The following is a 22,473-nucleotide window of genomic DNA, read 5'->3' on the forward strand; positions in this document are numbered from 1 at the left end:
GGCACCAACCTTGGGCACTGCCACTCTCCTGGGAGGGTAAGAGTCCTCTGTGCTCAGCTGCTCAGTCGTGTCCAACTCTTTGTGAACCCATGGACTGCAGCCCATCAGGCTCCTCTGTCCCTGGGGGCCCTGGGACTCCACATTCAAGGCAGTACTTTTTGCTTTGTCTTTTACACGGAACATGAAAAATCTTTTCCTCTGTTTTCCCCATAGAAACGAACTTTCTACCAAGTGGAAAACAATATCGTTCCCCACTTGCCGGCCAAGGAGACCCTCGACCCCTCCGTTCTCACACAAGTCAGAGCTGGTCAGGCTGCTCACCTGCCCTGGCAGAGATTTCTTCCTTGGTTTTTATGAATTTCAGTAAATTACTACACTCCTCTCTATCCTGTGATATCAAATGCTTGACCCACACAAGTTGGTCCTGTGCTCACAAGGGTCAGAATGGATTGCCCTGTTTCGAGAATGATCCTGGTGGATGCACCGCCAGCAGAGCATCAGCCTGAAAAGGGAGGTGACGATGGTGGTCCAACATACCACAGTAGGACAAGAACATTCCCGATCCTGAGCATCCGTATCACCACGCATGGGATCTGTAGGAGATGCTTTGGGAATCATAACCGTGAAAACCATCCCTTCTGCTTTTGAACTTCCTCTGTCCACTCAGAGGCCCCCAGGCCTGCAGCAGACCTCTCTGTGGCCTCAACCAGGGACATCTCAGCACTCTGCTGCTTCCTGGCCACTCAGGGCACCATGCCCACCACCCAGGGGCACCTGTGGCCTCCTCAAAGAAGACAGTGGTCAACAACCAGCCTGTCCCCCAGTTCAGCCTCTTTTTCCAGAGCAGGGGCTACATACTGAACTCACCTGGGGGTGATTATCCACTCTAGACCACAGCCCAGATCAGCTGCCATGGGCTCTCTGAGCAGAGCAGCCCTCGGGGGTTCAATTCACCCAGGCAATGCTGACGCACAGGTCCTGTCTCCTGAGACCAAGCATCTGGTCTGAGACTGCTGAGTGCCCTGTCTTTACACGCAGTGTGCAGGTGTGTGGACCCTGAAATCCGCCTCACGGGGACGGTACAGCAAGCCTGCTGTCCACCCCTGTCTCATTCCACTCTTGGGCTATTAAGTTTCTTCTGCCAAGTGTGAGACCACACCAGGCCCTGGTAACCCCACTCACTGAGCCGAAGCTATCTCTCCACGCTGCTGAGAAGCTGAAATGTGGATCTATGCTCCATCCACCATCTCACCCTCCCGGCTTTACACCTTCCGTAACCAGACAGAAGGCCCCCTACTGCCTCATCCCAGGCCCTGGGGACAAGGACTGTGGGGAGACAGGGTGGCTAAGAAACCAGCAGGCAGGCCTCCCGGTGTTCCAGAAATACCAGCTCCATCTAACCCTCTCCCCACAGAGAACACCTGCCGCCTGGATATCTGCCCTCATGGGCAAGCACACGTGATTCCTTTTCAACTGGAATTTAACCAGATTTGAGCCAAAGCTTTCCCACAACCAGGGCTTCCCTGGTGGCTCAGACGGTAAAGAATTCGCCTGCAATCCAGGAGACTTGGGTTCAATCCCTGCGTGGGGAAGATGCCCTGGAGAAGGGAATGGGCACCCACTCCAGGATTCTTGCCTAGAGAATTCCATGGTCAGAGAAGCCTGGTGGGCTACAGCCCAAAGGGTCACAAAGAGTCGGACATGACTGAGGGACTAACACTTTTTCCACAATCAACTCCCTGAGCATCTCATCTAGCTAAGCTAGAAAGGCTCTTTCTTTTGGCTGGACTAATGCACAGTTCCTTGGAAGAAAAATTATGACAAACCAAGACAGCATATTAAAAAGCAGAGACATCATTTTGCCAACAAAGGGCCATAGTCAAAGCTATAGTTTTTCCAGTAGTCATATACAGATGTGAGAGTTGGACCATAAAGAAGGCTGAATGCCAAAGAATTGATGCTTTTGAACTGTGGTTTTGGAGAAGACTCTTGAGAGTCCCTTGGACTGCAAGGAGATCCAACCAGTCCATCCTAAAGGAAATCAACCCTGAATATTCACTGGATGGACTGATGCTGAAGTTGAAGCTCCAATACTTTGGCAACCTGATGGGAAGAGCCAATTCATTGGAAAAGACCCAGATGCTGGAAAAGATTGCGGGCAGGAGAAGGGGACGACAGAGAATGAGATGGTTGGACAGCACCATCGACTCAATGGACGTGAGCTTGAGCAAACTCAGGGAGATAGTGAAGGACAGGGAAGCCTGGTGTGCTGCAGTCCATGGGGTCACAACGAGTTGGACATGACTGAGCGACAACAACAGCAACAACACACAGCTGACAATACCTGGGATCACCACGGACAGAAAAGCGCAGCCCCAACAAAATGCACAGTAGGGACCCCCAGAGGCGGAGCCCCGCAGTGCAGGCAGAGCACCTTCACCCTGCACCTCGCCGAGAGGCATCGGCTCTCTGCAGCCACGACACAGGTGACCCACCTCGGACCCCGGCCAGCACAAGGCGGGCTGCACGGCGGGGCGGGCTCCCCGCAGGGCACTCACGTGATGGTGTCGATCATGTCCAGGCCCATCTCCACGCAGCAGTGGGCGTGGTCGGTCTTGGGCTGCGTGAGGCCGGACACGCAGTAGTAGCAGTCTCCCAGGATCTTGATGCGGCGGCAGTGGTTCTCCTTCAGACGAGAGGGCAAAGGGCAAGTTAGCAATGTACCCGGGGCCACCAGAGAACCTGCTCTTCTGCCACCAGAGGCTGAGCTGGAGGCACAAGCTAGACCAGGGTCCAGACTGTGCCCCCCACAGTCAGGGCACCTCCAGAGCGCAGGCGTTCCCCATGGCTGGGACTAGGGTCGCTTTGGGGCACCCCACACTGCCCCACACCCCTCCACCGTTCCCGCCCTTCAGTTCACCAGGGCCAAACCCACAGACCCTTCAAGGTCAGGAGGCCACCCCATGCCCGGGAGCCAGCTCTTCTCCCCAGGGAGGGGTCCTCTCTCCCAGGAGGGGCTAGGACAGTCTGACCACCAACTCAAATCATCATGTGATGGCTCTTCTGGAACATGCTAGTCCCCTCCCCACCCCAGGAAGGGCCAGGCCACACGCCTCTGAGCGCCCCGTAGCTTAACTCAGAGTCGAGGTCCACAGGCCATGTGAGCAGGTCTCCCCAAAGGATCACCAGTGGGGGTCTGAGCCCCGACCTCACCACCCACAGGGAGCACCTCAGAAAGGCATCCTATACCACACAAGGTCTCCTCTGACATTTACACAATGGGAAGAATGCTGGCTCCACCTCGCCCTCAAGTTGAGGACAGAGAGACACAGGAGATGCTTGCTACCATCCACCCTGCACTCACCCATCGGGGCCGGCTATGATGACGATGGTGACTGTCAACTTTATGCAATGAGAGCCTTAAAACAGCATTTCTGGAACATTTTGTTTTCAACGCCCCTTTATACCCCCTAAATAACTGAGGACCTCAAAAATTTATTGTGTAAGTAGGTTAGGGCTATGGATATTACCACATAAGAAGCTACGACTGAGAAGCTTTTTTAAAAATGTATTAATGCATCTAAAGTAATACACGACCCTCTTCCTTTCCTCCTCCCTCCATGGAACATGTTGCTGTTCACCAGGACCCCAAAGCAGAGAGAGTTAAAAGAAAAGAGGAAGTGAAACTAAAGATTAGGGCTGCTTTAGATGATACAAAGGATTCTAAAGACAGCATCATCCGTGTGGAGGGTAAAACTGTCAATTCAAGTTAGAGTTTTGGATTATTTATGGGTTTTATTTATGTGTTTTTCCACTAACCTTGAAGAACTTTAATAAAGGAAACAAAAACCATTAAAAATAAAGTAACAGTAGCCAATCCATTACATATTAACAAGAATATGTAACACATTTTATGAAAAATTATGACAGTTTCCAAAACAATCACTGTGAGAAGCAAGGCTTTGTTCTCCCTTCTGCCAGTCTCGGTATCTGTCTTCACAGAAGACAGCTGTTTTCTGTGTTCCACGTTCTGGTTCTAGTCTATCTGTTCCAGCTGATTCGGTGTTCCACCATTCACTCCATGGTCTCTCCTAGAGGATGTCTATGAAGCAGATGGGCCTCACACAACCTATCCTTGGATCAGACGGATCTCACAGTCCCCAGGTGGTCTGGACACCCAGAGCTACACTGACTCCACTCTGAGAACACATTCTATAAATTATATTTAGTTCTGCTCTTCATTTTCTTACAAACAAGCCGCCTCCTGCAGGTTTTCTCGAATGCTATGAATTCTCAGCGCCCTGGGATGAGAATTTGCAGCCTTCACCACTCATGCACTGCTGCAGGACACGCTCCACCAGGCAGAGTGGTGGGGGACAGGCCAGGGCCAGCATCCCGACACTCTCTGGAGTGGTGGTCCAGGCATCAGCGGAGGGGTGTCCTCTGTGCAGATGACTCAGTGCCCGGCTCCTCCCAGCCCTGGGCCTCCCTCACCACAGGGACACTCAGTCAAAGAGAAGGAGGAGAATGGACGTTACCCCTGTTGGGAGGGCTCTGGGAAAGCCCAGTGACTGGGTGTGCCTCAACCCGAGCCCTGAAGGCACCTGCTGTGGTCAGAGAGCTGGCCTCAGGGAGGTCCGGGATCTGGCCACTCAGCCTTCAAGTGACTGGGGCAGTCACTCAGCCATCAGACATCCGCCTCCTGGTCTGCAGAGGGGGTTTCCCCGTGTCCCACGGCAGACAATGCTGCAGCTGACAGTCTGGGAGCCCAGGGCCAGCTGGGTGCAGATGTCCACATCATGGAGCCAAGGGCCAGGCTTCTGGCAGGCAGCCTTCTCCAGGCCAGCAGGCAGCACTGGGCTCTCTCCCGGAATCTCTAGCATGTCTGCCCCCACCTGTCCCTTCACTGCCAGGACACACGGTGTAGGTCATTGCAGGACAGCTCCCTCCTCCACCCGTTCCACCCGCTTCACACTCAGGCTACCTTCACTGGACCCAAGGGCCCAGGATGAGACAAGGGTCCACTGCCAGGCTCCACCATTCCCTGGGCACAGAGACCCTCAGTGGAAAGCTCGTGAACCCCCAACTCGTCCAGCGTTCCTCCCAGCTGTCCACCTGGGGAGCTAGATCCCTCCCCCTGAGGAGCCCACAGAAGTGACAGGACCTACTCCACTGAGGCACTGCTCCTGCAGAAGATTCCTCAAGGTCACCAAGCCCCGATTCTGGGGACCTCAGGGATGACAGGTGTCCCTACCCATCAGCATCCCCCTGGGGCATGAGTGTGGGTGACCGTGGACGTCCCTGCATCCCCCAGCTTGCATTCCTGACCATCTCCAGGCCCCATGATCCCAGCCTCCTGTTTGTCTCTGTGTGTCCCCAACAGGACTGTCCCTAGACTGGAAGGTGTGGGCAGGTGTGTGTGTGTAAATGAACGGACCATAAATTCGATCGATAGGCTGGTCATAAGTGGCAGCTGTACCATCAGATTCGAAGGAAAATCAGAGGCCGTGGATGGGGCTGCCCCAAACGGCCACTGCCTGAACCTGACTGTCCCCCGTGACACCGACACTCAGAGTGGCCGCCAGAAAAAGGGGAGTGTCTGTGGGGCTGGGGAGACTCTCTGATGGCTGGACCGTCAGGACAGGAGGGGTTGGAAGAACAAAGTGTAAATGAAGATGAAGGCAAGTCGTACCCCAGCAAGCCTCAGGAGTGAGCCTCCCTGCCAGCATGGCTGCTCTCCAAGGGAGGACGAGAGCATCTAGCAGGTGACATCCAGGCCACAGGCTCACAGGTCCACCACGTTCTGGGGAGAGCTTCCTAGAGAAGAGCCATCCTCTGCTGGACCAGTAGACACAGTCAGGACTGGGAGGATAATTACAGCCAGTCAGTGACACACGTGTTCTTGGCGACCATCCTGAGCTGGTCCCTCCCGGGCCGGCTCCACCGCAGGGCAGCCGACACAGCCCAGAACAGACTAGGGAAGTGAAATGCTAAGCTGTCACCTTGTTTTTTTTAATCTCAACTGCACCGGCTTTGGTTAACAAGCTTAAGACACCAAAAAGGTTTTTTCCGTTGCTTTGGGTGTTTTAGATTACAACACCTTCGCTGTAACTAATGAAAGCTGGCGCCTGGAGTTCCCCAGCAGGAGCACATGTGACAGCTGAACAGCTGTTTCCCAGCCAAAGTAAGAAAGAAAATGGAGGGGGGGTGCGGAGGAGCTGACTCAGAAGGGACAGGAGTGATGGGGACATGACAGACAGAGACCCCTCAGAGCAGCAGAGGAGCTGCAGGAGGATCCAGGGAGGAGGCTCTCACGCTTTGGCTTCCAGATGTGTTCTGCAGGCTCGCAGGTCAACTCTGGACCTGGCTGGCCCTGCCGGAGAAGACGGCAGAGATCCTCATGCTCAAAGGCTCTGTGAGCCTGCCCCACTGGCCCCAGGCCTGGGAAGAAGCAGAAAATTCAGTGGGATCAGGAAGACCCACTGCAATTTCAGAACCCAAAGATGCCCAAACCTCTCTGGGACTGAGGCTGACTCTGAAACGGGAGTTCAGAGAGGCCAGAGGCCATCAGGTGGACCCTACACTGCACCTGGATTCTGGGAAGGCAAGGAAGCTCCCAGGACCTGGTGGCACTCCCCAGGGGAAATGGAGGTGCAGACAGAGAGCTGGAAATAACCCAGTGACTGCACCTGATCCCCAGGTGATTGCATCCAAAACCCAACTGGCTAAGTCATATTAACTTTGCACGGTGTCTGGCCATCAGTGGGAAAACAACGGGTCCCAGGGAGGCTGACTCCGTCAGTCAGTCGATAAGTTGTGCCCAACTCTTTGTGTTCCTATGGACTGTAGCCTCCCAGACACCTCTGTCCATGGGATTTCCCAGGCAAGAGTACTGGGAAATGACAGTTTGTCATTTCCTTTTCCAAGGGATCTTCCTGACCCAGGGAGTGAAACTGGTGTCTCCTGCCTGCATCTCCTACAATGGCAGGCATATCCTTTACCACTTGAGCCACATAGGAAGCCCCCACCGAGGCACACTCTTCAGTAATAAACAGTCACAAGTATATACCTGCTCCTGGTCTTCAAAAGGAACAATGGAGGGGCAACCCCAGACACAGCACAGATCCCTAAATGCATGGGGTGGGAGAGATGGTGGGGCAGGGCAGTATCTTGGCCTGGCAGATACTTGGCAGTATCCGAGTATCTTGTCTCGGAGTCTCCATTGTGGGATGAAGCTACGCCAATATTTTATGTACTTAAAAAGAAGAATTAAATTTAAAACAGCAATGCCTAAAAATCAAAACCAAAATAAAATAAACCTAACTGTAACCTCGCTGGCAGCGAGCACACAGCAGAGAACTCTTCCAGGTGAGGAGAAAACACATATTTGACTATATATCAGTGCTATTGCTATGCTTAGTCACTCAGTGGTGCCTGACTCTTTGTGACCCAATGGACTGTACCCACTAGGTTCCTCTGCCCATGAGATTCTCCAGGCAAGAATACTGGGGTGGGTTGCCATGCCCTCCTCCAAGGGATCTTCCCAACCCAGGGATGGAACTCAGGTTTCCCGCATGGCAGGTGGATTCTTTATCCTCTGAGCCACCAGGATATAAGGCTTCTCTGGTAGTTCAGAGTATCTGCCTGCAATGCAGGAGACAGCAGGAAACACAAGTTCAATCCCTGGGTCAGGAGGAGGGCATGGCAACCCACTCCAGCATTCTTGCCTGGAGAATCCCATGGACAGAGGATCCTGGCAGGCTACAGTCCATACGGTCGCAAAGAGTTAAACACAACTGAAGTGACTGAGTATGCACGCACACACACACTAGTGGGATATAATCCAAGGACAAGATAATCACAGAAACCACTAAAGAAATCTTAGACTGTATTCAACGGTCTTATTGTGGGTAATAATATTGTTGATGCTCTTTTGAATCAAATGTACATAAAAGAATGAAGCAAAAAATTATAATACTGTCATTAGGGTTTCCAACATCAAAGGAAAAGAGACACAAATGTAAAAATCAAAGGACTGAGTGAATTGGAAATATCCATAGGAACTCAGAATTTGTTTCCCTTTTTCTAAAAAATATTTTCCACCTCTGTCTTCTGGAAAGTCACAGGGCCAGAGACAACCCGGATTACAGGCTGGAAAACCCATTTCCTGCTGAGAGAAACTAGAGCTTCTGAAAAGTGCCGCATCTGTGTGTGAGGCAGGAACATGCTGGGAGGGTGTGGGCCGAGTCGCTAGGAAGCAAGAGGTAGCCTCAGGCTCACTCCCTTGGAGGATCTAGTCCTGAACCTTGATAAAGAAATGAAAAGAATCAAGCATTCACTGAGGATAACCAAACAGCTCATGAGTAAATGTTCTTCATTTTTAAAAAATCACAAGCTAATAAATGCAGAAGAAACAACAGGATCAGAAAACTGACGCTGAGTGTGTAAACCCAAGTGAATACAGATCAGCCAAGCTTTTCAGGCAACTGCTGTGACCCTCGGGCACATTGTCTTGGGAAGCCCGTAACAACACACGAACCTCAGATTCACACGCCCCGGTGAGAAGAGGCCAGCAGAGGAGCACAGGGGAGAAGCAAAGTGATCAGGGAAGGGGCGTTAACACAGATGAGAGCTCAGGACCTAAGGCAGGTGAAGAAGGTCAGCTCGTTCAGGTGCCTGGACAGACCGGGAGAAGTACAGAGCACACCGACCCCTGGAGCTGAGCTGCCACCAAGGGCTGGAGCATCAGCAAGGAAAGACCGAAACCAAAACACACTTGGCACATCCACTGAATACAATGTGTGTATCCATCTGGTTTTTTGGGTTTTGGATGCTATGAAGGTCTGACATCTCAGGGGCCTTGCTGGTAGGAAAGGATGCCCCCCGCTTACCACCGCTAAGTCACTCCAGTCGTGTCCGACTCTGTGCGACTCCATAGATGGCAGCCCACCGGGCTCCCCCGTCCCTGGGATTCTCCAGGCAAGAACACTGGAGTGGGTTGCCATTTCCTTCTCCACCCCTGCCCGGGGCTGGCTAATTCCTGGAGACAGTAGACAGCTTGTTCCTATCCCACTGCAGATCAGACTCTCATACTCCTGCCACTCCTAATCATCAGAGTGGGGACCAGGGAGCAGGAGACACCGACAGCCCAGAGCCCTCACCATCCACACTGTCCAGCCCTATGTCTGCTCGTCGCCATGGAAACACCTATAAAGCCCTGTCCTCCTCTCCCAGCCTCTCCGCCTCTTGGGCACCCAGTGGTCCCTCCTCTGTGATTAATAGAGCATCCTTCCCTGGCCTGAGCCTCCATGCCATCACTGTCACCTCTGAAAAATGGAGTATTTCCTGCCATATCAGTAAACAAGGATGTCACAGCCATCAGAGATTGCAGCCCTCCGTGTGTGAGCCGGTGAGCCCTGAGGGAACTCAGGAAGGAAAAGAATACCTGCCATCTAGCAGCCATCAGACCGAAGCCACTCACTACCTCTGAGCCTGGAGGAAACTCAGGATATGAAAACCACAGGATACGGCCTCAGATAGCTGAGGGCATATCAAAGGAATGATTTCACTGAGCCCAGACTTGCATCTTCCCCTACACAGAAAAGCACTAAATTCCTTAACTTGGGCTATCTGTTTTTCTTTAATTAAAAATAAACTTTTGATGATCAGACTACCTGCCCTTTGTTGCAAAACTTCTATATAACCTGGCTCTCTCCTTGCCTCCTTGGAGCAGTTCTCTCGGGGTCACTTGAGATACTGTCTCCTAGGCTTAAAGTCCCAAAAATTCCCACCAAATTAAACCTAACTCTCATCTTCCAGGTTGTGAATATTTTTTAAGTCGACACCTCCATAAATTAAAATCCACAGGCACAACCCAGACATACATCCATCTCATGTGAATCCTGACTGAAATAAATGAGCTCTGAAGAAGAGACACATTTGAGACAAGCAGGGTGACCAAGGCCAGATCAGGACTCAGTTACCCGTAACTGTGGGCAGTGTGGGCGGTGGTCATAGGGGTGTCAAACTGGCACTGGTCCCAACGTGCTGAACAGAGGAGCCCCTCTCCAAGGCTGCCAGGATGTGGTGTGCTGACGGGTGGGATCTGGGGGGAGGGTGCAGGCCCACAAGACTGGCCGGACATTAGTTTCTGTCAAAGAGGATTATGAGTGCCTGGGGGCGGTTGTTATGTCACTGTCTCTAACTTTGTGCATGTGTGAATTTCCTAACACCTTGAAGGGCAGGGTTTACATCTGACTTGTTCCTGCTGCATCATCCCCATCACCCAGGACAATTCGGGCGCACAGTAGAGACCTGGCAGCTGTTTTCCAAACCCAACGAAGGACACATGCCTTCTCAGTGACACAGAGAGGCACCGCATCCTCTTCTGCACACACAGTGTGAAAACTGGGATTCTATTCTATATGCAACTTTACATTCTACTTTGATCACTTAAAGTCTTACCCTTAGGTCAGTTTTCCAAGCTGAGCTCAGGGGATGGTCCCATGGCCACCCCTTGCAGGCTGTGCTCATGATATCTCTTTACATCCTGACCACATCTCTTTCAGCAAAATCCTGGTTTCACAAAGCTGGCTCAAGGTCTCCCTGCCTGGATTGTAATTTCCCTGGCCAAGGTTCTCTGACTCTGTCTGGGGCTCCAGTCCACCCCTCACCCCACCAACAGCAGGCGCACAGGCAGCTTTGCTGAGCAGAGTCACAACCGGACGCTGAGCACGTGTCAGGCCTGGATGTGGCCAGCTCCACGCAGCCATGGGACCAGCTGTCAGAACGGGAAGGCATGGCCCTCTGAAATGACCCAAGGGCAGTTTCCCGAGGAGGAGGAAGAAAGATGAGGACAGGAAGGATGGACATGAACATATACAGCCAAGCAGCTGAGAACTGGGTGGGGAGCTCCACCCTCCGACAGGCTTCCATGGGTCCCTTTCAGAATCATCCAGAGTAACACAAGTAACTGGGAAATAATGCCCTCACTAACACAGGCCATCACAGTCATCCATCAGGCACTGGACCCCTCACATTCCTGTCCAAGTGCTCCCCGGTGTTGGGTCCTCATGGCCTGCAAAGGCTCCCAAAGCATCTGAGTTCAGGGACAACAAGGACTGGCCAAGCCCAAGGGCTGGCATCCCCAGGGAGAGCCCCTGGCAGACCCCGCACACCCCAGGAATGCTTGGACCTAAAGAGGGGAAGCCTCTGAATTTGTCCAAGCTCTCTAACCACCCATGATGTGTGCAGGTCAGCTGCCTGGCCGCGGGCACCAGCCTGAATCCAATGCATCCCCTTCTTGCGCCTGGCAACGGCCACGCGGGGGGCGAGAACAAGCTCTTGCTGGAAACAGTCCCTGAAGGATTCCTGGTGTCATGACCAGAGCTGAAGACCATCTTCTCACCTGCCCATCACCCCTGAGGACCAGTCCGCCAGCCGACAAGAGGCCAATATGGACCCAGGCTCATCTCCGTGGCTGGCACACCAGGAACCCTCCCCACTAGCCCATGCCTCCTGGAAGCTGCCAGAGGGGCATCTGCTTTGTCCGGGCAGATCACTTTCCCATGGGAAAAACACATCCAGAGATGGGTCCACCCCCAACAGATGGTGGTGGAGCAAGGCTAAACCCGGACAGGTGTTTCTCCGTAAATTCAAAGGGTGTGGCCAGTTTCCGAGAGACACACAGACATCAGAGCAAACACAAATCTAAAATAGATCCAATAAATGGAGGAAAGTTCAAAAACATAGTGCACATCTGGGTCGTCAGCCGTGGATCAGGGTAAACAAACCGTCAGCTCCTACGGAGATGAAGACAAACACACTGTGAGACTGTCTAACCACCCGCCAGGGACCTTCATAAAGAAGGATGTGTTTGCATCCCCGGGGGCGCCACGCCTTCCACACAGGGCACTGGGACGTAAAACAAGCACATACACAAGGAAAACACGTCCAGGTGCTCCTCTGAACAGGACACAAGCAGAAAACAGTGAAAATATACTGAAGACACAAAACGCCAATGCACGAAAGAACAGAGAAAGAAAGCAATAAATAAGAAGCAAACGAGGCCATTTTAATTTTGAGCTTCCTCACAGTCAGTCACCTCAACAAGGACAAAAGATTCAAATTGCTTCCAGAGAAGAAACAATTTCTAGAGAAGGCGGAAGTTGCACTGGATGGTACATGGCAGATTAGACGGTGTAGATGCAAAGATTAGTGAACCTAAAGGTGCAGCAATATAAACTGTCCAAAATGAAATAGGAAAAAAAACCCAAAATTTTTTATAAAGTCATCATCCTGGACTTCCCTGATGGTACAGTGGATAGGAAGCCACCTGTCAATGCAGGGGAGATGGTTCAATCTCTGATCCAGGAAGATTCCATATGCCACAGAGCAACCAAGCCCATGTACTGCAGCGACTGACCCTGTGCTCCAGAGCCCAGGAGCCGCAACGACTGAGCCCACAGACCTTAGATGTGACCTGTCCCAGGGAAATCTCAAAACCCCAACCCACAGCACAACCCACAGCACAAAAAGGGGGCAGGCATCCTGAGATGTCACCAACTGACCCCCAGCAGGCAAGTTTCAAGTCCAGGTAGTCTTCCCAGAAAAGGGCAGCGCAGGCGACATCTGCCAAGGGACAAAGAAGGTGGAGGGTGGCCCGCAGTCAGTCCACACTCACGTAGGGCCCCACAACCCACGGTGCCTCCTCCTGCCCAGGGCCCTCCACTGGAGGTGCTGACTGGGTTCATGCAGCTCTTGCCATCTGCAAAGGCAGCAAGCACTCTGGTCCCAGGGGAGGAACCAGTGAGGCTGAAACAACAGCCAAGACCACATCTCCACCAGAGGATCCACCAGGCATGTCCTGGCCCCAGGAGCAACCTCATCAGAAGAAGCGGGTAGCTGCACTTACCGTGGCCAGCTCATCAAACTTCCCGAAGAGCTCGTTGAGGAGTTTCACCAGCTCCTGGGCCGTACACTGTGACGCCAAGCCCGTGAAGCCCACGATGTCTGCAAAGAGGATGCTGCAAGACAGAGAGGTACCAGCTGCCCTCTTCCATGAGCTCAGACAGACGTCACCTGAAACCACAGCCCCCCGTGTATCCCTGCTGGATCCGGGACAAGACTGAGGCTGGGAGAAGCCGGGGGACTCCTCGGTCACAGAGGGAGGAAATGCTGGAGCCACTCAGAGTTCCTGCTGACTCCTCCCAGGACACTGGAGGGTCAGTGGTGACCCCCACATGCTGTCTATATACTCGGTGTCCCCCAGACCCAGGGAGCAGCTCAACGTCCACGAGGCCCACTCCGCTTCCCGGGGTGGCCTGGTGATGGGGTCATGGCTGGTGGCAGGTGAGCAAGAGTGACATGTCAAGGAATGAGCAGCCCTCACACCATCTCCCCACCCCCTCCCTCCACAACTGATGCCAGTGACTGAGCCCAGGCCCTGTCAAAGCCACCCAGGGGTGCTGTGCTGTGGGCAGGGCCGCCCTTCAGTCAAGGGTGACAAGGGTGAGGGCAACATCTCTCTTAGATGCTGGGCACCCATTTACTACAGTACCCATGTCAGGGTAAACAACACCATGTCCACCCACAGCACACAGCCAGCAACCTGGATGCTGCAAAGACTTTAAAAGTCTTAAGTAATGAATCAACACAGAGGACCAAGGCAGGACAGAGAACTTGTAAAGCAACAGAGAGCTTCCCCTAGCCGTACATTTGGAAGAGGGTGGGGTTCCTGCTGAATCTTCCAAGCACTTTGATCCCCCACAGGTGTAAGGGATGATGGAGAGGTGACCAGGGGCCTAGCTCAGAACAAGCTGCTCCACGGGAACCACGAGGCCTGATCATGGAGTTCCTGGATCAGTACCAGGTGTCACCTCCAAACCACTCACCCCAGGGAACACCCCTCAGTCTTGAAGGCACTGTATGGCCAACTTTTGTCACCTTCAGCCAAAAGTACCCTCAGCTATGAGACTTGGGAGATCACTCACATGGGTACTGGAGAGATTGACGAGACATAAACGTGCATCTCCAGTTTAAATGAAGAAAGTGATGTGTACAGTAATTTGTTCTTTGGACACAAATGCGTTCACATCTTAATTCCTGATGCCAGATCTTAACTCAGGGTTGAATTTTCAATAATACCTCATGCCAGAAAGTGGGGACCCACATTACCGGCAGAAAGTGGGAACCCACATCTCAGAAAGGCTTCTCTCTGATGAGGTCCTTACTCCACCATGTCAACCACGCCCTGCCCCAGTGCAGAGAGCGGCTGTGTTCACCCCAGGACAAGTCTCATATGCCATTATAATCCTCTAACTGCAGAAAATCATCCCCCACTGAGACTGTGAGGAGCTTAAGGATACAGACCTGACTTGCACATCCCACTGTACCAAACAGAGAAACAGGGGATACACATCTGTGTTAGGATGAATGAATGGGTAAAAACTGTGTCTAGGCTATAGGTGTGTCTCTGATACTCAGAAGCTGAGCAAAGGGACTGTGGGAGTGGGTGGAGACAAACAAGTTTTCTCCCTTCTGTTTAGTATAAAATTCAAGCTTCTTTACATCTCTGAGGATCCACCATGTTTTCTTCCTTCTCTGTAACTACTCATGCATTCACACGCCCTCCTCTAGCCTCTGGTTTCTCAGCCTCTGCTCATTCATTTGGTTCCATGAACACTGACTGAGCACTGCCCACCTCCACGACTGGAAAGCCCCCAGTGTTTCCCTGCCTGTCTACCTCCACAACCCGTGGGAAACCTCACCCCTGAAGCACCCAGGTCTCTTACACCCCAGGTCCCTGTCCTCAGGAGCTCAACATCTGGGAAAGAAGGCTCAGAGCAGAGAGGGACAGAACACAGTGAAGCAATGATATGGTAAGGCTGGAATTCAGCAGGAAGGCACAACACCCACTTCAAGGATGCAGCCAGGCTGGAGCAGAGTTTGGAGCCTATCCAGGCATCTCCCAGACAAACAAGAAAGGAAGAAAGGAGGAAAGGAGAAAGAAAGGAAGAGGGGATTGATTCAGAAGTGCAAATAGTATGTGGAAACTAAGATGGCTGAGAAACCATATAATAACTTATCAAAAGCTGAGAGAGGCAGACTGGTTGGGACATGGATACAAGCGGTAAGCAGTGGAACACAAGTATCCAAGATGAGAGGTTCCTGGGTGTTAGCCAGGAAAGGCAGGAGGCGGAGAAGTGGTTAGACCTTGGATTCTAGAAGGACTGTCCAGCTCTGCTAGTTATGACAATGTGCTGGGACCTCAGGCAACCTTTCCAACACTTTCACATGTCAGTTTTTCCATCTTTAAAATGGGAATAAGACCAGAGTCCAGATGATAGGTTGTGAGGGTTAAATGGATTAACAAAGCACTTAGAATAACACCTTGCACCTAATAAGAGCTCACCAATTGCTTAGTTACGATAATTTATTAGTGTTACAATGCAATAAATACTTATTGAAGAATCTACATATTAGGCAGTGTTCTAGATGCTTGGGACTTAGCAGTGAACAAAAAGATTCACACATCACTGCCCTCCAGAAGTTTCCATTCTAGTCGGAGGAGGTGGATGCTCACAGTATGTCAAAGGTGACAAGTGTAACCATGGAGGAACATGAAGGAGGGAATTCGGGTATGGAGCTTGGAGTAAGTCAGGTGACATTTGAGTCCTGAAGGGAGGAGAAGGGGAGTCATGAAGACACCAGAGAAGGTTCCCCAGGCAGAGAGAACAGCAGCTGGTACTGTTGTGACTTTTGCTGGGGAAAGAATTCTTATCTTTCTAGTTCAGCTTTTGAATAAGCCATGCCACTGCCTTGTGGCCCCCATGGTTTCTGATGAGAAACCTGCTAGAAACTTTACCAAAGTGCTTCTCTCTTCCTGCTTTCAAGATTCTCTCCATGTCTTTGGCTTTTGACAGTTGGATTATGATGTGTGCGGGTGTGGTTCTCTTTGAGTTTATCTTAATTGAGCTTCTCTGATGTGTAGTTGAAACTCCAATACTTTGGCCACCTCAAGCGAAGAGTTGACTCATTGGAAAAGACCCTGATGCTGGGAGGGATTGGGGGCAGGCAGAGAAGGGGATGACAGAGGATGAGATGGCTGGATTGCATCACTGACTCGATGGACATGGGTTTGAGTAAACTCTGGGAGTTGGTGATGAACAGGGAGGCCTGGCGTGCTGCGATTCATGGGGTCGCAAAGAGTCGGACACGACTGAGCGACTGAACTGAACTGAACTGATGTGTAGTTAAGTGTTCTTCATCAAATTTGGGACATTTTGGACCACTGTTTTTTCCATTTTTCTTCCCCTTTTTCTCTTTGCTCAGACTCTCATTATGAGTGTGTTGCTATGTTTGATGGTGTCCCTCAGTTCTCTGGTTATTTTTCTTCATCCTTTTCTTCATTCTGTTCTTCAGACTGGATAATTTCAACTGACTTATCTTGAAATTCACTGATTCTTTCTTCAGCCTGCTCAAATCTGCTGTTAAGCCCCAGATGAATTTTTCATTTTATTTTTCACATTTGAAATTTCTATTCAATTGTTCATTTATATAATTTTTATCTTTTTATTGGTATTCTTTATTTGATGAGAAATCACTCTCATATTTTCTTTTAGTTTCTTAGACATAAGACATTAGACATTTGTTACTTGAACATATCTAAAATAGCTGATTTTAAAGGCAGTATCAAGTTCAGTGTCTGGGTTTCCTCTGGTATAGTTTCTATTGACTGCTTTTTAAATATATTCTTATGTAAGTCATGCATTCTTTCTTTTTGCATGTTTCATATATTTTTATTGAAAACTGGGTAATATAACATGGCAACTCTGAAAAACATATCCCCCTCAGGGTTTGTTGCTGTTATTGTTTGTTTATACTATTGCTTCTTTAGTGACTTTTCTGAACTAATTCTATAAAGTCTGTATTCTTCGTTATGTGACACTACTAAAGTCTTTGCTTCATTAACTTGGTATAGTGTTCAGCTAATGACTAGACAGAAATTTCCATAGATGTTTGGAGCAGATAAGTCTCTCAGTCTTTGACAAGGGTGTGTATGTGAATGTTGGGACATGCTTTCAACACTCAGCCAGGCCATACTGGGCTCGGACGTAAAAGGACTGTAGAGAGCCCAATGAGATGTCCATATTTGGGCTGTAGAAAGATGTCTCTTGATCCTGATGGAGGGCAGCCAGAGGGCTATGGTGTAGCCGGCACTACCTGTGACACGGAGCCTCAGCTTCCTCTCCTGTCTCAGGGCTGTCCTGCCTGCAGCAAGCACATTGGCCCACAGGACACACGCTTAGTCGCTCAGTCGTGTCCACCCCTGTGCGACCCCATGGGCTGGAGCCCACCAGGCTCCTCTGTCCATGGGGATTCTCCAGGCAGGAATACTGGAGTGGGTTGCCATGCCCTCCTCCAGGGGATCTTCCCAACCCAGGGATCAAACCCAGGTCTCCTGCATTGCAAGCGATTCTTTACCAGCTGACTCACAAGAGAAGCCCAAGAATACAGGAGTGGGTAGCTTATCCCTTCTCCAGCAGATCTTCCCGACCCAGGAATCAAACTGGGGTCTCCTGCATCGCAGGTGGATTCTTTACCAGCTGAGCTATCAGGGAAGCCCACCATAGGACATGGACAGAGACTTTTCAGCAGCAAAGGGGAGTAGTAACTCGTCACATCTGTATTTACCAGGAGAGGAGAGGAAGAGAAAGGCACTCAGGTGCCCCATGCACGTGCCCACCTCTACCTGCAGGCCCAGAAGCCCCTGATATCTGACGCTTTCCTTGCTGTATGCAGATGCTCTGCTCTGGCAAGGTGCGCCCTGGACTGTTCTGGTAGTCTGGCCTTCTCAGCAGAGCATTTGGTCACTAAATCGAGTCCTTACCCAGTAACAAAGGGCAGTGTGCAAAATGGGAAGGTCTAGGCAGGCATCAGCATCAGCCAATCCTAGACTAGCTTCAACCCTATCACTCACTGGCCAGGGAGTCCTGCACACTCACCTCACTTTGCTGAAGCTCAAGTTCCTCATCTATAAAGTAGAGGTGACAGTGCTCATAGATACCAAGGGTGTGATGATATTAAACAGAACCAAGTGACCTTTCCTGACTGGGCTTGAACATTGGCCTCACATATCAGGCCTTAATCCCATTTGGCTTCACCGTCTTCTGTAGGAAGATAAAACTGGTCCTTATCAAGAGACACAACAGTGGGAGTGAGTGCACTCACCAGACAGCTGTTAGCCACACCAGCCCACACACAGGGGCGCTTGGACCCTGACAAGGATGGGCAGTGGGCCTTGGCTCATTTCAGACGAACAAGCACCAGCTCGTGGGGACCCAGTCTGCAGCACTTGACAAGGACAGAATGAGGATTTTCTTATCCTTTTGTGTCCACAGGGGCTGAGTGGGCAGGGAGGCCTGACACCAACACCCAAGAAAGCCAGCAAAGACCAGAAGGAGAGGGAGTGCATGGATCCTTCAAACCATCATTTCCTACCTGATACTTCTGTCAAGTATTGCTCCCAGAGAGGAAACACTGCTATTCTAAGGATCTTTAAAGGCAATGCATGACTTAATATAATAAACTACAATTTAACAGAATCTTTAAAAACAAATTAGCAAACTTCAGAGTGTCCATGGAAAGTTGGTTCATTCCAAGGGTTCAGTCTCCTCACCTATAAAACAGGAATAAACATCTCTACCTCCTGGGGCTGCCATGAGATGAACAAAGTAAAAGGAACACCTACCCCAGAGCCCAGCACTAACTAGAACAATGCTCAGCTATTAACCTGATACAGGCAAATTCCAAGCCCAATGGCCACTGTCCAAGTCTGGCTAAGGGACAGAGTTCCCATGCTCTCCAGCCAATACAGGAAACAGAAGGTGAAGAAATGAGAAATAGCAACTGTGAAGTGCATCACCCAAGAAGCCTACCCACACCCCTTGTGGGAACTGCTTCCCTGCTGGGTCAGTGCTCACCTGGGCTCCTGACCCACACCTGCTCCCTCCTTCCCTCAAATTAGGGCCCTCTGCTCACCTCTGCGTCACCTCTTCCTTCTCCATCACCTCCACCTTCACCATTACCTCCTACCTCTACCACTACCTCCACCATCACTTCCACCTCCACCCTCATCACCCACCTCTGCCATCACCGCCTCCTCCTCCACCACCTCTACCTCCAACACTTCCCACCTACATCACCTCCACCTCCACTATCTCCCACCTTCTCCATCACTTCCCACCTCCTCGATCACCCCTCCCACACCTCCATCACCTCCCACCTACAACATCATTTCCTCCTCCATCATCTCCCACCTCCTCCATCACTTCCCACCTCCTCGATCACCCCTCCCACACCTCCATCACCTCCCACCTCAGCTCCCCAGGCCCATCACAGGACCAAACCAGTGCCCGCTCTACCTCACGTTGTCATGCCGCTGGATGTAAATCTTGTGGAAAATCCTCTCAGGGGGCTTCAGGAAGTCCTCCTTCATCTCCATGGCAACATTCCGAGGCAGGAGGCTCATGAGCAGCCGCTCCTGGACAGGAGAGACAGGCCTGTGTGACACAGCAGCTCCTCCCTGTGATTCCTGGACATGCCCAATCCAGTGACCATGGTGCCAAGGAGCTGCCCTCCACGAGGGGCCCCAGAGCCTCCTCACACACGGCCAGCATGTGGTCCAGCCCCACGGACCCTGCCCAGCCCCAGAGCCTTGGTGGGTTGTGCCCAGGCCTGGACTGTCACTGCACAGGTAACTCGTTCCCAGAGCACTGGGCAAGCTTGCTGGGGCAAGTTCACCCATGTGCCCCAGCTCCAATGAGTAGGGGTCACAGGGAGGACACACTGCTGCCTCCAGCCTGTCCAGCCTCACTCCCCACACCACCGCCCAACACAGCCTCAAGAGGGACCTCAAGGTGGGCTGCCCATGCCCAACGACAGACAGGAGCCCATGTTCCATAGAGATAAGTGACTTTGGACACAATGTGGCATTTTCTCCTGGTCTTGTCTTCTGATTTCTCCCTGACCTGCAGGAGTCAAAGGTTCTCCACCCTGAAGAGTATGGACCAAATGCCTGGGCTTATCCACAGGAGCCATGCTGCCCCCGGGGGCTCTGTCACCCTTTCTGGACCTTGGTTTCCTCCTCCAGTCCCCATCTCTCCTCTTCATGATGGAGCCTTCCCTGGCCTCAATCCCACTGGCCACACCGTGTCTGAAAAACCACGTTCCAGAAACCTGGGGCGAGAACCCCTGCTCCTTCCTTAGTCCGTTTCACAGCCCCTCCCCAACCACACACACTCTGCTTTGGAAAGAAAATAAATTGCAGAACTTAGATCCCACCTGCAATCAAGTAAGATGTCCTACTTACAAGGGTGAACGTGGGGCAGGGAAGGGGCAGTAGTCCCTCCCTCACTCTCTCTCCAGGAGCACCCCCCAACCCAGCTGGGCCCACAGCCCCGGGCCTCAGTCTGGTCAATGGAGGAGGCTCAGAAGGGGCCACGTGGATTTCTGGTATCTCCCACTTAGACCAGGTGGCCGGGTGCAGTCTCCAGGTCCTGAGGCCCTCATAGACCCCAGGTCTACCCTGCAGCATAAGACCCCATCCCTGACTGGGAGCAGCCGCTCCCTTGCGTGACATCCTCTGCAGGGAGATCACAGCAGCAGCAGTGACAACAGTCACCAACCCTAAAAGCCCTCCCACCTCCAGGAAATGGCCTCGGGGGCCTAGGGTAGGGGGTGTGAGGGCTTCATCCCCTTGGCTCCAGATCATAAAGTTATTTTAAGATGGGAGAATGTGTCTGATGCACAGGAAGAGTCTCCCCAGGTGACGTATCCCCACATACACTTCTGAGGATGGAGGCCAGGCCCAGCCCTGCCCGGCACCAGGTGGAGCTGAGTATGTGTGCCCAGGTGAACCAGGCCTGGTCTGTGCAGGGTGGGGGGATCCACAGTGGCCCCCACACGCCTCCAGGCTGGACAGACCCCCACACTCAGGAGGAACATCGCAACAGCACAGCAGTCTATGACACTCCGTGACCAGCGTGGGGAGAGGACCCTCTGAAACAGAAGTGTCAGTCTACGTGAGCGTGTGAGGACAGCCTCGGGGACAGAAAGTCCCAGTGCCCCAGGCGTGGGAGCTGGTGTGTGACCTGAGTGTAGACAGGACCAGATCAGCCCTTCCTCAGCAGCGGGGCCTCTGGGGACGAACCTGAGCACCACCCGTGAGCAGGAGCCTCTGCAGACCAGCCCACTGTCCCAGAGAGTACTTGGCAGGGGGCTCACTCAGGCCACCATCAAAGGACCACCTGGAAGCTTTCAGAGATTGTCACTGCCCTGAGATGCACGGTGGGAAACAGAAGCAGCTGGATGACAAAGCAGGCCACCCCGGAAGGGCCCTGGGAACACGCAGAGCCCTCTCTGCAGCCCCAGCATCAGAGGCATCTACAAGCCCAGGCTACCTGCCAGTCTAGGGGCTCAGGGTGCACCCCAGAGCCCCACGCAGGGGTCTCAGGGAGGAGAGTCCCCAGGCCTGCAGGACAGCTACCAGGCCTCCCGTCCCGACTCTGCCTCCTCCAGGGCCATTAGTTAGGTTCTGTCTCAATCCCATCCTGTCTATCAGGGTGATAACCACATCAACCTCCTCAGCAGAGTGTTCTGAGAAGGGGACAAACACCTCAGGCCCTCGCTGACCCTCAGGGGTCCCTATTTTTATCACACTTCCCAGCACCTCCCATGACAGCTCTTTATGGCTTCTCTTTTTTGTCTCTTGCATCTTTTTTTTTCCCCCCTTTATTTTTATTAGTTGGAGGCTAATTACTTTACAATATTGTAGTGGTTTTTGCCATACACTGACATGAATCAGCCATGGATTTACATGCGTTCCCCATCCTGAACCCCCCTCCCACCTCCCTCCCCATCCCATCCCTCTGGGTCTTCCCAGTGCACCAGCCCCGAGCACTTGTCTCATGCATCCAACCTGGACTGGTGATCTGTTTCACACTTGATGATATACATGTTTCAATCCTGTACCCAGCAGGTAAAGGAACATGAAAAATGTCCTGCATCTTTTAAATCTGTCACCTGCTCTTGGAAAAGCACTCGGGTGTCGCTCAAGTCAAATCAAGCTAGGGAAACTGTCCTCCCCGGCGCCCGTCTCACACCTTCCTTCACCGTCTCACAGCCCCAGAACTGACCGCTCTCCCTGAGTGAGCTGCCGCCTCCCCCTCGGGGGTCCTGCTGAGGACAGAGACCTCTCGGCCTCTCCATCCCCTCAGCTGTCCTGCACGACTTGGAGTTAGAACAAGGAAACCGAGGCAGCCACGAGGAGGGAAGGGCTGAAAAGGCAGAGGGACACTGACCAGCCCGGGACTTCAAGAGGAAATCGGGGGGCAAGTACGGAGGGTTAGGCCAGGAGCTGCTGCAGCCCAGGGGTGCACACCCAGCGCAGCGTGGGGTGCCGAGACAGACGGC

At 52.1% G+C, this 22,473-nt stretch overlaps 1 protein-coding gene across 1 annotated transcript in view; it reads right to left on the reverse strand.

Annotated features, from left to right (window-relative positions):
* The window catches only part of ADCY1 (adenylate cyclase 1), a 98,079-nt gene that overhangs the window by 50,013 nt on the left and 25,593 nt on the right, over positions 1 to 22,473 (reverse strand). Inside the window, exons 3-5 of the mRNA XM_065939234.1 lie at positions 19,425 to 19,543; positions 12,914 to 13,025; positions 2,559 to 2,686 (exon numbers count right to left, since the gene is read on the reverse strand). Coding sequence (XP_065795306.1) covers positions 2,559 to 2,686; positions 12,914 to 13,025; positions 19,425 to 19,543 — 359 coding nt within the window. The remainder of the gene's footprint in view (positions 1 to 2,558; positions 2,687 to 12,913; positions 13,026 to 19,424; positions 19,544 to 22,473) is intronic.

The sequence above is a fragment of the Muntiacus reevesi genome, chromosome 6 (genome assembly GCF_963930625.1).
Source record: "Muntiacus reevesi chromosome 6, mMunRee1.1, whole genome shotgun sequence".
In the NCBI taxonomy this organism is placed as follows: domain Eukaryota; kingdom Metazoa; phylum Chordata; class Mammalia; order Artiodactyla; family Cervidae; genus Muntiacus; species Muntiacus reevesi.